Source organism: Seriola lalandi, unplaced genomic scaffold (assembly GCF_002814215.2).
Source record: "Seriola lalandi dorsalis isolate HSWRI2012SDOR001 ecotype SW California unplaced genomic scaffold, Sedor1 jcf7180002054916, whole genome shotgun sequence".
NCBI lineage: Eukaryota > Metazoa > Chordata > Actinopteri > Carangiformes > Carangidae > Seriola > Seriola lalandi.
The window spans coordinates 679087-694635 of NW_019525468.1; the positions used below are offsets into that span (position 1 = coordinate 679087).

General features: G+C 40.9%; 1 protein-coding gene across 1 annotated transcript in view; it reads left to right on the forward strand.

Annotated features, from left to right (window-relative positions):
- Positions 1-13994, forward strand: part of col8a2 (collagen, type VIII, alpha 2) — a 47547-nt gene extending 33553 nt beyond the window's left edge. Inside the window, exons 2-3 of the mRNA XM_023431091.2 lie at positions 2824-3015; positions 8648-13994. Of these exons, the coding sequence (XP_023286859.1) occupies positions 2853-3015; positions 8648-10551 (2067 nt within the window). The 5' untranslated portion in view covers positions 2824-2852 and the 3' untranslated portion in view covers positions 10552-13994. The remainder of the gene's footprint in view (positions 1-2823; positions 3016-8647) is intronic.
- The last annotated feature ends 1555 nt before the right edge of the window (positions 13995-15549 follow it).

The following is a 15549-nucleotide window of genomic DNA, read 5'->3' on the forward strand; positions in this document are numbered from 1 at the left end:
GTTGGGGGTGGGGGCTGGGGTTACATGCCTGTGACCAGAGGCGTATTTTCTCACAGTCCGTCCATGGATTTGGGCGTCAGACGTAGCATTCAGTAATTTGACAGCTGTCTGGCAAAGCGCTGACTGTAAGAATGCGATGGTGGAGCTGGCGTTGCCCTTTTACACCCGAGGGTCAGACTCGCTGCTATTTCCTCATTAATGCTACTTTTCTGTTCTGCTGTTTCTTCCTTTGTGTATTTTTGGATCTGTTGCCGTAATATGTGTGTGGTGATTTCTTTCTCAGTAAAATCTGTTTTATATAAAGTGTCACTGGGCCTGCCAGATGAGGCTTTTTCGCTGTAACTTTGGATGCTGCTCACGTTTAATGACTGAGGGAGGCTTTGATTCACCATTAGCTCCTCTCTCCTCTCGGGCCCAGGGTTTTGTTATGGTTTGTTTTGAATGGACCGGTTTTATGTGAAAATGGAGGGAAGTTAACGAGTTTGAGTGTTTTCAAGACACCCCGTGTAACCACTTACCAGAGGTATATTGTGTTCTCATGCATGCCGAGAATGTGTGTGCGCGCTGTTTTCGTGGGTGTTCTTGTGTGTGAGAGCATGTAGGAGTCTTGGTCCAGCAGTTGCCCATGGTGGCCAGCCAGAGAGGATTGCGTGAGACTTTTAACAACGTCTGCAGAGCTTTTCAGCAAAAACATTTGATAAACAGATTGTGGAGGTCTGTGAACGGCCCGTTTCTGGCTGATCCCTGTTCATGCACAGCTTCTGTGTTTTAGTGCGTGTTGCTCCGGTTCTTCAGAGAGTTTGACGCCTGCAGAATGGTGGGCATCCAGAGCCGCCTGTTAAATTACATCTGCACCAAAACCACAGACCCCCATACCAGACGAGCCTCCCTGCCAGCCAGCCAGCAAGTCGGCCAACGACCAAACACTGCCCTCCCAGTACTGGTCTCTCTTTCTCCTGTTTATTTCCCTTAACATCTTTGTCTTTGCTTTCTTCAGTTTTGCTGGGTTACACTTCAGTGTGAAAATTTTAGAAGTGTTATTTGAGTCATCGTGGCAAAGACTCACGCGACGCAAACATGCATAAACAGACACCGCAGACACACACACGTATGACTAATTACAAAAAAAAAAAAAAACTCAGAAACCTAGAGCAACACTTTGGTAAATGGCTGTAAAACAAGAATTTGACTGCCTAGCTATGTGGTTGCTAAACAATCACAGACGACAGCGAGGCAAAGCTGTAAAACAGACCTGATCTCAGCACACATGGTGGCAATGAACACACCTTTTTTCTAAGTACTTGTGATTTGAAGTCTGCTGTGAACTCCCGCATTACTCCCAATACCTGCTTCCAATTAACTGAAGTGTGTTTGATTTGATGTAATTTTCAAATTAGAAAACGTCAGATCATTTTCAAATTAGAAAATGTCAACTGATGTTGGTGTAACTCCTCCTGTGCCTCGGAGGGAAAATCTCCTCTACCTTGCGCAATCCAAACTGAGTCCATCTCTGCAGAGACACGGAAGCCTGTCTCTCACACACACACAATAACATGATGAGTACTATATAAAGCAGGAGAGATTAAAGGATGCAAATGATACTTTTATGTGATCAGATCAGGTCTTGATGTGGCTGGATGCCTAAAGGCAATATGATCAGGGTCTAACATGGGAAAATAAACAAATTAAGTCTCTCTTGTTTCTTATTTGATTTGCAAAATGTCACCTATTCCTGTTATTACTGTGACTTTGCAGCATCGTCCTGTAGACGATACTCTATGTCAATTAAATCAGTAAATCCCTGGCAGGTGAATGGAAAGAAACTATACAGTTTTTCACAGCTATGCACCATTTCATCCTCATCCTTCGACAATTTCCATGCCTAATATTAGCGTGACATTTCTGGCGTTAACTCCTGACAGTCATCAGTCCACAGAGAGCTGTTGAAAACAGCTCAGGGGAGACCTGCAGTTGAAATTTATGCCATTTTCACACATCACTCCACCAGTTAAAGCCGGTCGTGGACTCTTACAGTTGCTCACTTATGACACACAAACACACTGTGGCGGTTTCCTGTTCGCACCTGACCACGGTTGTGAAAATATTTGGCAGAGGGCGATGTGGTCATGTCTTCCTGTAGTAAATTAAAGTCAACAGATCTGCCTGTCGCAGTTGCTTGAGGGCCATCTAGACCAAACAGTGCCCCAGCCAAGTACTTACCACACACTGTACCTGAGCAGCAGCTGACAGCAGGGACATACATAAGCAGCACGCTTTCAAGTTATATTTGTGTGCATTTGCATCTTTTATTTGCACATATAAAAGTGCACCACTGCTGGAAATAGTGTGTGTCTTTAACAAATCGGTGCATAGAAGGACACACAGTTATGTATGCTTTTGTAGATGCCAGCCAACCTTTTATCCCTTTATATTTGTGCAGACATATCAAGCACTTCCCATGCTTTTGTGCAAGAAACGTGCTTCCTCGGCTTCCTTGGTTTGCTTTGGCCAACTGTCTGTGGCTGGCTTGGATAGGACATAGAGGATGTAGAGAAAATGTAAGGGCAAATCTTCACAGCAGAGGAGATTTGATATCACGGTATGCCTTCATAATGCTTGGAAGTAGATCAATTCAGTCATTTCAGCTGATAAAGAGTAAATGCATCTTTCAAAAGTCTTTCAAGTATTTCAAATGAACCCAGTGATTTCTCTGTGACTTGTTGCGAACTCCAGTCCACAATAAAAGGCAATGAAGCCCATAATATGCACGCACATGTTGCATCTGGTCTTATACCCCCTACCCTCTTTTTCTCTTACCTCCAGTTCTTTGTGTGTGACACGTGAAGCCTGGGATGCTGGTGACCATGCTGTTGGCTCCTGTCTGTGTGCTACTGATGCTGGGGGGGCGTGCTCTTGCCGGAGGCTATCCCCCCATACCCCACGTGAAGTACATGCAACCCATGATGAAAGGGCCTATCGGACCTCCATTTCGAGAGGGCAAGGGGCATTATGTTGGTGAGTAATCCCTGTGGGTTTAGTATACGTGTGTGTCTTTCACTCAACAACTCTGCAGGCCGAAAGGTCCACTTACACACTTTAGCTACAGTCCACTGGGTCAGTGGAAGCACTGATACTTTGAACTGATTCAATGTGATTTACCCTTGTGTCTCTCTGTCTCTCTTATGTTAACTCAAGCATTCTGAAATACATTCATAAAATAGGAACTGGCTCAAAGCCATTTTTCTGCAAACAGTATATTTCCTTGTAGTATCCTGTTGGCAGTAACCTTAGAATTAGATATTTTTCCAGCTATTTGAACCAAAGTGAGCATGATAATTATCATATGATAATGATCATACTGTACAAAGAGTTCTCCAACATTGCAGTTTAAAATGTAATTGATATGGAGACCACCCCATGAACCGGATAGGCTGAAGCCACTGGTTTAGTTTGTCTTCAGTTAAAGGGCTCAGTGTGAGTCTTCTTGCCCTGTGGGTCCAACAGCATTTGGCCTGAGTGCCCACTGGGCCAGTTATTCTTCCTGCCATCTGGATGCTGTTATCACATGTTTATCACATGTTTCAGCTGTTAGATGGAGGAGAGAGAGTGTGAAGTACATAAAAATAGATTAAATAAAAGACTCGGGCAAGGGAACTTAGAAAAGGCAGGGGGCACTAATCATCCTGCAAAAATGTGCACGTTTTAATTGCCATCATTATCAAATTTGACTCAAGCTACAAACACGAAATCTGGATCAGATGAAATGCCTTGTTTTATCTTCTTCAAAGCGAAATCCAAAGCAAATGAGGGGCACATTTTTATTTCAGTATCATAAAATGATGACAATGAAATACTCCAGAAGCTGGATTCAGATCAAATTCAGGCATGAAATTCATCGTTTAAATTCCTCACAGAAACATCAAAGATCTGCTAGAATAATTCACCCAGTCCTAAATTATGCTTTGTGGGATTGGATGAGAACACTACAAGTGGTTCACAAGAATACAGTGCTTTTACTGCCCCTCAGTGGTCACATGTTAGTTGCAGCTCACCAGAATGTAACTGTGTGAAAAAAGATATTCCATGTATGATTTCAGCTTTTGATTTCAAGTGATTTTAGTTAACCATATACATGTCTGTGTCTTTAAATATAGTTTATGATTGTCATAAGATCTGTATTTTGTCGTTGTCACAAACAGGGTAGCACAGCCATGACAAAAGAGAGAGATAACCAGAGACAAGCCAATTAACAAATGTTTTATTTAAAAAAAGAAATTGGCAAAAAATGTAGGAGAAGAACCTCAACTAACAACGGCGTGTGTAATCTGTAAGATCAGCAGTGTAAGTGAGTGCATGAGTGAAAAAGTGTGTGAATGCAATGTTGTATGGTGCAGCAACATAAACAACAGAAACCAAATGCCAACCAAACCAAATGGGCGACTCAGGGAGGAGAGAGAACCAGAACTGAGCTCCAACATGGTTTTAAAAGCACCAGCACACAGGGCACAGCTGTGCTAGGTCTGCCGATGAGCCCAGGTACTGACAACCCTTTGCCACACCCACCTCTATACCTCTGTAAAGGAAGCAGCCACACACAGAAAGCAACAGGTACACAGGTGGAGAGAGTTGTCACATTGGTGCAGAATCAGAATCCTGTCATGTGTTTTAAATCAGCCTTTACAGAAGTATAGAAACATTTATTGTGCTGTTACAGAAAATAGATGATGTAACGCATTGGTATCATACCATCAAAAAGACCATGATTACAAAGCAGATGCCAGGATACTGATATTTATTGTACCACATGTAAAAATTTTCCTACTGTAATAATTTGAAGATATTTGTTCTGCATAGGTCAGTGAGAAGAATGCACCCACGTTAAAATGTGATCAGTATGATTAATAATAGGTGTTGAGAGGTTAAGAGAGGTTAAAGCCTAAATTATGACTAAACTTCAAAAAATGTCAAATGTTTCAATGAACTACTCATTTCTCCTCCACCGTTAGTCCTGTGGGAAATATCAAAACATCAAACTAGAACTTTACTTACTGTATTCAGTCACATTTTTAAGCTGTACTTGTTTTTACTCTGCAGTCTTTGCTGCATTTTCTTTTTTTATAACTATTGAATTTTTCCTGCACTCAAGCACTCATGTGTTTCAGGTTATATATCAATATTATATATCTTGTAATAACCCTCTAGCCTGTTGGATATTCCTGTTGCCTTGCTCTTACAAGAGCATATTTCAATACAAACGTATTTGAAAGCACAAAGCAAGTCCTTCCTGGGGAGCATCACAACAAGAAATCAAGAAGCATTTATAGCCTCTGAAGTGTGAAGCACCTTATCTTTCCTCTCTGAGTGATATATTAAAGTGGTTTACAGCAGAACTACATGACAGGGAACATGAAAGACTACAAATGAGGCCATAATGCTCATTGCACATTTGAAAACAATGTTTTTGATGGATGGATGAAAAATGACGAAGCAGCCTTGCTATTCTTAGATCCACTAGTGGTGAAATAATATAGTTTGGCCAGAAGGTGGCACCCTTACTTAGGTAGACATATCTCATTATTGTACATCTGTGGTAAATAGATCAAAGTTAAAGCTGGGAGTCAGTCATTGAGTGAAATAATGGACATTGGCAATGCACAGATGGGATATTCATTTAATGGCTGCCATATTTTCTCTTCTTTAAAAGTACAGTATTTTTGTTTAGTCTGCCTGACATTCTGATCATCCACAGGTTTTTGCAATAAAGTTGTGAGGTTAAATGTAACAATAAACAATAGGAATAATGGCCACAGCCCCAAAAGTAAGATTCCGTCTGTGGGGACATATGATCACTAAATATAAAATGTGTGAGTGTGTCTTCTTGAATTTTCCATATTATTTTTTATGCTTAAAACTACATGATGCAGACCTACATAACAAAGGTACAGCATGCTGCTCACATACATGACTGTTACAACATAACTGGAATCATATAATACTATTACCCAGATACAGTTGAGGATCAATAAGCTCTTCTTACCGTTGTGTTTGATTTTATTTGTTGATCATAAAAAGGCTGCATGTCTCATTACTTGCCACTAGGGGGAAGTAGTGGTCTTTGGTTACATTACAGGATGGAATGGGAACTTCAACTTGAATTTCTTTGCACCTTGTGACAAGGAAAGGAAAAGAGCAAGTTTTTGCTATCTCTCATTTATTGCTAATGAGGTGCTCTTAAATAAGACACCTGGGGCATTTTGGTGATCAATTAGAAATAGTATATTACTGTGGTTTTATTTGCAGGTGCCAGGTTTGAGAGGCCATGCATCACATATTCTAATGCATTTATTGGGATATGGTTGTAAAATGCAGAGGAATTATTCACACACAACTGAATCTTAGCCTTCAAGCTTTCAGTGGGGGAGGATGGCAGTGGTTAGCAGGATAAGCTGTGTCTTCTGGACATATATCCCACCTTGAAAAGTAACATTCAGACACAGTGTTGCTGAGATGAGGCACTGGAAAAACAAGTCAATTTATTAGTTTTTTTTTTTTTTATGGTATACTTGTTTCTCTCTGTTATACAATGAAAACATATGCATTTTACAAACACTCTCAAACCCAATAGCACCCCCAGATCAGTCAGTTGGAAAACAGAAATGTTAACTCCTGTCCAATTGTACCATTACATAACAACTGCTCAACTCAGGAACGAGAGTACTGTTTTATATATGGATTTACGACCTGTGCAGAATATGCTCTGCTTTCCGCTCAGTTCCTGAACAAGCAGTTATAAAAAAGAATGGATGAATGACCTGAATAGTCAAACATCATCAACATGATCATTCCTTTGATGGAAAAGGTATAAAAGTGAATTCAGAGGACCATTTCCATCATGTTTTGAATTTCAAGATATCAGTAATTCCCAGGCTTTATTTTGATATGACTGAAGTTTGAATTTTCATTTCCCCAATTAAGGATGTTGTCAGATGTCTCTTGTATGTTACTCCTTAATTCGTGGTGGTTTTTTTCTCACATTCCTTCTGCCCTGCACACCTTTTTTTCCTTTACTATGGACATGAAATCAGACAACCCCAGGTGTAGTTTTTAGGGATTTTCCGATTAAGTATTTTTGGCCGCAATCTGAGTCCTTTAAATCTGCTTATAACGAGTCTCATCTGAATATTAAAGTAGTAATTTAGTTAAATATAAAGTTTATAAACTTAAATTAATGCCACCCCACCGCAGTATGTGTCACCATCAGACTCAATTCACTTGCTAAATTGATGAATATTTTGAGCTACTTTTGTTGGTCAAAACGAGTCAGAAAATATGTCAGAATCTCCTAAAGATTACACACATTGCTCTGCTGATTTAATTTTGAGGTGGAATGCATGGAAACTAATCCAGGATGATAAAGGAAACCTTTAGGCAGTTATTGTAAGGCACCTACCAAGGAAGATGGAGGTAAAATAACCTAATGTTGTTGTTTCCCCCAAATGTATCTACAGCAGAGACATGTATGCACTTATAAAGTATCCTTTTCATTACCAAATGCAATTTTGGGTCAGAAGATCGTCTTCAAAATAACTAATTGTTCTTATACATCAATACCTCATGATATGGGCTTTAAGACCCCAATAAAAACATTTACATTCAAGAAAAAAGGCATTGTTGGTGAAATTTCTGACCTTATTGTTTTTTTTTCTTTTTTGACCCTGTTTAAAACCTGACACTCTTATCACTAAGTAGTAGTAATGTGCAAAGTCCAGTGTTCCAACCGCTTTTAATTCTTACATGAGGAAAAAGTCATGTTGCCTTCTGAGTAGAAAACAGGTGGTGTAACTGCACTACTTGCACATAGGACCACTGTAACTCAACACAAATGCAATATCTTAGCTGCTTTTTTATTGCATAATATTGTTTTACATCTTATTGTTTTATAAGTTACAGTAATGTATACATTTTATATTTTATTTATATATATTGAATTTTAAATAAGTGTAGTTTGAACTCTTATATTTTTATTGGGGCTGTGTAACTATTTTAGTTTAACATTCAACATTACATTACATGATCAGATTGCAATGTCATCCTGTATGGAAAACAGCATTCACCAATACCTGCAGGTTTGGCAAAATGTCAACAACTGTCCTCTGCTGAGGTTAGATTTATTCATGCTAATCTTCTCTCAACATAAGGTTATGGGTTGAAACTTGGTTGTGAGTGTCCATTCAGCCCCTTCACTGAACATACAGGCAGCACACTCTCATGCACACCCAAGTAACAGGCACACAGATATCCCATAGTGCTAGTTCTGGACTGGTGCTAGTGCCAGTTTGGAGTTGGTTCAACTTGCGAACCTTCTAAGAGCTAGTTTGCTTTTCCACAGGCTAGAGAGCCACCATAGAGCAATGTTATCATGTCACTGTATACATGTGCATATGTGTGAGCCTTGCCAGCAAGGTGCCAAGCACAACAACAATGATGAAATACATTGTCTCTTCACAATTATTTTGCATCAATTTCACTTCCATTCTGAAATTCACTACAATACACACATACAACTTTGTCCGACTTTTTGTTTTCTACTTATTTTTTGTTTTGAAATACATTATACTAACAAGATGATCATCTTCTCTTTCTTTAGATATGCCACCCATGATGGAAGTGAAGGGGGAACCAGGCCCCCAAGGAAAACCTGGACCAAGGGGCCCACCTGGGCCACCAGGACTTCCAGGAAAACCTGGACTAGGAAAGCCAGGTCTCAATGGCCAGGTAGGCCCTCAGGGGCCTCCTGGCTTTCCAGGAATTGGTAAACCTGGACTACCAGGTCTTCCAGGAAAGATTGGGCCAAAGGGGATGTCAGGGTTTAATGGTGAGGTTGGCCCTCGTGGTGAACCAGGTCCTAGAGGTCCTCCAGGGCAGCCTGGCCTCCCTGGCCCAGCTGGCCTGTCTCTGAATGGGAAACCTGGACTTCCAGGCATCAGAGGCCCCCCTGGGTCTCGTGGAGAGCCAGGAATAAAGGGTATTTCTGGTCCACCAGGTGACCGTGGGCTTAAGGGCGAGAATGGAAATGGGAAGACTGGGCCTCCAGGTATAAGGGGTCCTCCTGGGCTGAAAGGCAGTACAGGACCACCTGGTATTCCAGGAATAGGCAAGCCAGGACCAAAAGGTTTGCCTGGACTGCCTGGTCTTAAAGGTGATTACGGACTACCAGGGGATCGTGGAGAACCAGGAGAGGGTGGGGCCCCAGGTCTACAAGGTCTCCCAGGGCCAGTTGGGTTAGGGAAGCCTGGGCTAGATGGATTGCCAGGAGCACCAGGTCCACTAGGACCAAAAGGTGAGGCAGGAGGTAGGGGTCCTCCTGGATTTCCTGGGACTCCTGGCTATGGAAAACCTGGTCTGAGTGGGCCAAAAGGAGAAAAGGGCCATGGTGGGTTGCCTGGACTTCCAGGGGACAAAGGAGATCAAGGAATGGTAGGCCCAATTGGGGAGCCAGGGCTTGATGGGCAACCTGGGCCGGCAGGACTTCAAGGCCCAATGGGACTTCCAGGAAAACATGGAATGCCAGGACAGAAGGGAGAGCTGGGGCCCCAGGGCCCTCCGGGACTGCCTGGCCTCAGAGGTGACCAAGGCCCCAGCGGACATGCTGGAAAACCTGGCATCCCTGGGGAAAAAGGCATCCCTGGACTTAATGGTCCGTTTGGAAAACCTGGACCCAAAGGTGAAGCAGGTCATATTGGCCTACCTGGAAATCCAGGGCTGACGGGTGCTCCAGGGTCTAAAGGTGAGACAGGGTTCATAGGGACTCCGGGCCCCAGGGGCCAGTCAGGCATTCCTGGTCTTCAGGGGCCCATGGGTCCCATGGGGCCACAGGGTGCTCCTGGCCCAAAGGGTGAACCTGGACTTCCAGGGTCTCCAGGACTGGGTAAGTTTGGAGAGAAGGGGTCTATAGGTCCCCAGGGTCCTCCAGGAAAACCAGGCCCTGTTGGGCTTAATGGTAACCCTGGCCCCCCTGGGCTACCAGGGCCCCCTGGTCCTCCAGGAAACGGCCAAACAGTTGTTGCAGGGCCAACAGATACACAGTTGGAAGGGGATGAAGTACCAGGGGACAGGAAGGGGTCTGTGTACAGTCAAGTTCCTCTCTCTGCCTCTGTAGCACCAGCCTTCACTGCCATCCTCACCACACCTTTCCCTCCCTCTGGTATGCCAATCAAATTTGACAGGACCCTGTACAACGGGCAAAATGCCTACAGCTCTGCTACTGGCATGTTCACTGCTCCTTTATCTGGTGTTTACTACTTTGCGTACCACATGCATGTAAAGGGAACTAGCCTGTGGGTGGCACTGTACAAGAACAATGTACCAGCCACCTACACATATGATGAATACAAGAAAGGCTACATGGACCAGGCGTCTGGTAGTGCTGTCCTAGAGCTGAAGGAGGGTGACCAGGTATGGGTCCAGATGCCCTCGGATCAGGCAAACGGCCTCTATTCTACCGAGTACATCCACTCCTCCTTCTCAGGATTCCTGCTCTGTCCCACATAACCCTGTCCTTTCCTTCAAACATGTTCCTGTATTGGCACCTCAGAGCAGCCCTAAACCTAAAATACCTGCAGCCATGATAGAAACACCACAAAACCCATAAAATTCTCATTATTACTGCCAACATCTTTAAATGTCTCACCCTCAATATCATGAGTGAAAGAGAAAACAAACTTTGTGAATGAAATATGGAAAGTTTTAAAAAAGCAGGGGGTGGAATTTCATACTGTGTTCTTTGTTTCAGTGTCCTTCAACTGTGTGTTTTTGGGTTGTATTTTATGTTGGTGTTTTTTTTAGCTTATATTATTTTAATTATTATATTGTCATAATTTTATTGTTATTATTTGGTCCTTGTCATCATTGTTGTTGTTATTGGATTCAGACTATTAAGTGCCTTACTTTGTAATGTGCTAGTAACAGACCTTCCCATGTGACTGCACATCCTGCCCACATGCTCTGACATCATAAGGACAACATCACCAGACCCTGGGGGGTGAGTGGTTCCTCTGGCTGCAGTCACATCCCCCTTGTGTTCTTATTTAAACCGTGAATACTGACATAAAGAGCAACAATACAACATAGAAAATATAGACAAACAATAGCAAAAAAATGCATTTGGTGCTGTAATACCATTACTTTTAACTTTTCTTTTGTTTGACCTTTTTGGTACTTTAAAATTATTAATGGGATTAAATCTTTGTTTTTAGCGTGAGATATATATTTTGACATTTAGCATCTGTTGGATGCTTATTTCTCTACATCTTTCTGAATTTAGTAGCTGACCATTTAAAATGATGGGTCTTTGTCTTTTTTTTTTTATAATTTACCGAACTGTCCAGAAATGCAACCCAAAAAAATACAATCCAAGAAAATGGCCTCACAGTATTAGAATTATTAAATTTAAAATGCCCATTTAAAGAAGATCAGCTACATCATGCAAGGACAATGCCTTTTTTTTAACTTTCAAGACAATATTAGCTGAGGATGATATGTATGTATACAGTCAATGTTTACATGTCATAGAATAGATACTGAGAGCAACTGCAGATGGATTGTAAGGACACAACTACAGTATGATCGATAGCCTGTTTCCTTGTATCGATCTAGTTTTTCCCATTTGCACTGCAAACCCCATCACTATGTTGTAGACATCCTCTTCACATACTCTCACCATGACATCACTGCTTTCTATTGGTATACTACCTATTAATAAATCAGTATCGCATTAACATTACCAGTCAGTAATTTGTAATTCCATAACATGGAAGTTCCATGCTGACCACGTATTGCAAAACCTGTGAAGGTGCTATAAACTCAGTTTTGCTTATAAATGAGCAACATGGATAACAAGTTAAATACATCAACTTATTCCTTCAATGCAAGTCTCTGTGTAACTTCTTGCTGGACAAATGAGAGCAAGTCTGAAACATTTGTAGTTCTGAATGAAAAGACTTTTTGTTAATTCCCAAACACTTGTGTCAAAAATAGCTGAATTATCATTCAGCTAAATGGAACATCCGTGGCTACAAGGACAGGATGTTTCAGAACTGAATAATGTCAAAGTATACAGCTGAAAATGAGAATCAATCTGCATTTACTGTATGAATAAGTAAAGGGACTTGACTGAGGCCCACAGGTTGTGAAATACAGGTTGTGTAACTTTTAACAAATTCCTGCCAGATTTCTGGGAGAGGTGGTGGGCCAGAGGTGAGAGCTGTGTATTTACCCATTTCTGTTGGATAAGGCATTAAAGACACGCTGTGTGTGTGTGTGTGTGTGTGTGTGTGTGTGTGTGTGTGTGTGTGTGTGTGTGTTGTGTGTGTGTTGTGTCACATTATCCCCCTCACATCCAGGTCATGAACACTTCAGCAAAGATAATGATAAACTCGAATGAAGTGACAAAACGTTAGGAAGAGCCAACAGGTCCTGTCAATGTTCCACAAGAAACCTGACTTTAGAACGTTTCAGCATGCTTTAGCTTTTTAAAAAAAGTTCCACACTCTCTAATGGTGCCTTTGCAAAGTAAGGGAACAGGTGATGAATGTAATGGATAGATTATGGTAGACAGAAAAACCTGAAATTAAATTGACATTATGAGATAAGGAGATAACATTTCTGGTTAGCACTGAATGGGCTATTTTGCGTATTGTTCCAATGAGTGGCCTAATGGTGTGCAATAAATCTGTGTTGTACCAAGTCATGAACAAAAAAAGAAGACATTCTGGGAAGTGTGTGAGATCTTTATTTAGTTGTTGCAGTTAAAGAAGACAGAAGATAAAGAGGTTTGACAAAATTGTTGTGATTTAACAATGAGAAGTTGGTGTTTATATTACCACCTCCGTGCCTTTACATGCCTCAGCTCAGACATGATCCCAATCTAAACTTGTACCGCCCGAATGCTATCATTACACTGAATTTCGACTACCTTACACCCTGATGGAGGAATGTCAATGTACAGGAGGATTGTGCCAAATTTTGATCTTCGCAATCAGAATGAATGTATACTGTTTGAGTGATTTTCAATAGTATCTACAAACCATGCTGTGCTATTATACATGAACAGTAACTTTTCAAGTTGCTCTACAGAAGCAGTGCTAGGATAAGGCCTAATCAGTATTTTACATCTATATAATGCAAACAATGCACTTGCTCTTGCCCTTTCTGTCTAATAACATGAACACACCTACAACTGCTATGTGTCATTATTGTTATGTGAGTCTACAAGACAGTCCAAGGCTCGTTATGTACTGTATGTTGCCTTTTTTTTTTTTGTCGCCTTCTTTTTTTGAACATATGAAATGGTGATGTGAGTTACATGTGGCTAACACTCGCTGTCCTTATGTTTTCATAGACAATGTCACTTGCTTGCAGAGTTTGCCCTGTGCGCAAATCATTTAACAAGTGTCAGTAAGATCCATGTACCGTCTCAATCACAAATTGCTTTGAAGTGTTTTCTGTTTTTCTTTATAAAAAAAGAACAAAAAAACAAAAAAGACAAAAAAAAAACAGCCTTGCTTCGGTTCTTAAGGGATATTTGTTTGTTTTAGTTTCAGTAAATACAAACGGCCATTCCCATTTGCACATGAAATTAATGAAGATGTATTTATACATTTATGATAATTTAATAGGGATGCCAAAACCGACCACCGAAGCCTAGAACGTATAAATGGTATTTAACAGCATTGATGAGTTAAGAGCATTTACAACATGTAGTTAGCATTCTAGTGTTGTTTGTGAAGGATTATTTGTGGACTTTTATTTTCTATTTGTGTAATGTACAATGTATCAGCGTATAGGATTTTTGTCATACAAGGCTATTGCGTGCACTCTATGCAATAGAATTTGGGTATAAATGCACTCTTTTTGATTGAAAATGTTTGTCTGCTTATACAAAATCTACAGTACTTGATTGTATTGATACCACATCAATAAAAAACTTTCTTGTATGTTGGCGTCAGACTCCCATTTCTGTTTGCTGTAACTGCATATGGATACTATAAAGAAGATGTAAAAATCACTGCAACACATAGGAGTCACTCCCACAAAATGTTCATAATAGTAGGATTGGTAGTGTTCGTACCCACAGAGTAGTAATTAATCTTCAGTAAAGATACCTGCGTGGAACATTTGGTGCAGAAATCTGTTGCAGGTAAAGGAATGGACACTAGAGGGAGATATACAATAATAGGAAAAACAGTGTTTCAGGCCTCTAATTTATCTGAAAGATCCTTGTCAGATCTGCCACTAAGCTCAGAGTGGTACTGATAGGCTTCCGCCTATGACTTCCAATCACTTACTTTAGATAACAAAAGTGTTAGTCAGTTACTTGAAATGTAATTTCATTACAGATAACATCACGTGAGTTGGCTTAAAATGAAAACATACACACACACTAAGCACTTTATTAGGAACACCATACTAACAATAGTTAGGCTCTCCCTTTGCTCTCAAAACAGCCTCCATTCCTCATGACATGAACTCCACAAGATGTTGGAAACATTCCTCTGAGATTCTGGTCTATGTTGTCAGCTCCACATTCATACTGCTAATCTCTCGTTCTACAACATCCCAAGAGTGTTTTACTGGATTCAGATCTGGTGATTGAGGAGGCAACTGAAGTTCACTGAAGTCATTGTCATGTTCAAGAAACCAGCTTGAGACTGAATAATTGATCCATCACACTGGACTGTTGATACAAGGCAGATTGAGTCCATGGATTCATGTTGTTCACACCAAATTGTGACCCATCTCAGTGCCTCATGGTTCACCTTGTTGTGCATTTTGATAGTCCTAACACAGTTGTAAAGAGTGGTTATCTGAGTTCCTGTAGCCTTTGTGTCAGCTCCAACCAGTCTGGCCATTCTCCTCTGACCTCTCTCATCAACAAGGCGTTTTTTGTTTTCTGCAGCATTTTTGGTAAACTCTAGAGACTGTTGTATGTGAAAATCCCAGGAGATCAGCAGTTTCAGAAATACTCAAACCAGCCCGTCTGGCACCAACAATCATGCCATGGTCAAAGTCACTGAGATCACATTTTTTCCCCATTCTGATGTTTGATGTGAAAATTGACTGAAACTCATGACCTATATCTGCATGATTTTATGCATTGCACTGCTGCAACATGAGAGGCTGATTGGATTGCGTCAATAAGCAAGTGTACAGGTGTTTCTAATAAAGTGCTTGGTGAGTGTATAGACAATATCAATCTTTATCTCAGTTTGTGTCCGTGTTAAGCCATCCCAAAGACTGCTTGTGGCAAATTACTTCAGGGGGACTTATGGAACAGAGTTAAATGTGTGTCTAATTTTATCGTTCTAGATTGATGTTATTTTCTCTCCTGTTTGACAGGGTTGTCTTGTTTTAGATTGGGTGAAATTATAGACCCCTTGGCTCTATAATAGGAGTGCCTCAGTTGGCAATTGGAGCTACTTGAAATTCGATTGGATTAAGACATTAAATTATAAAATATTTGTTACAAAACAACCCATGAGCACATAGATA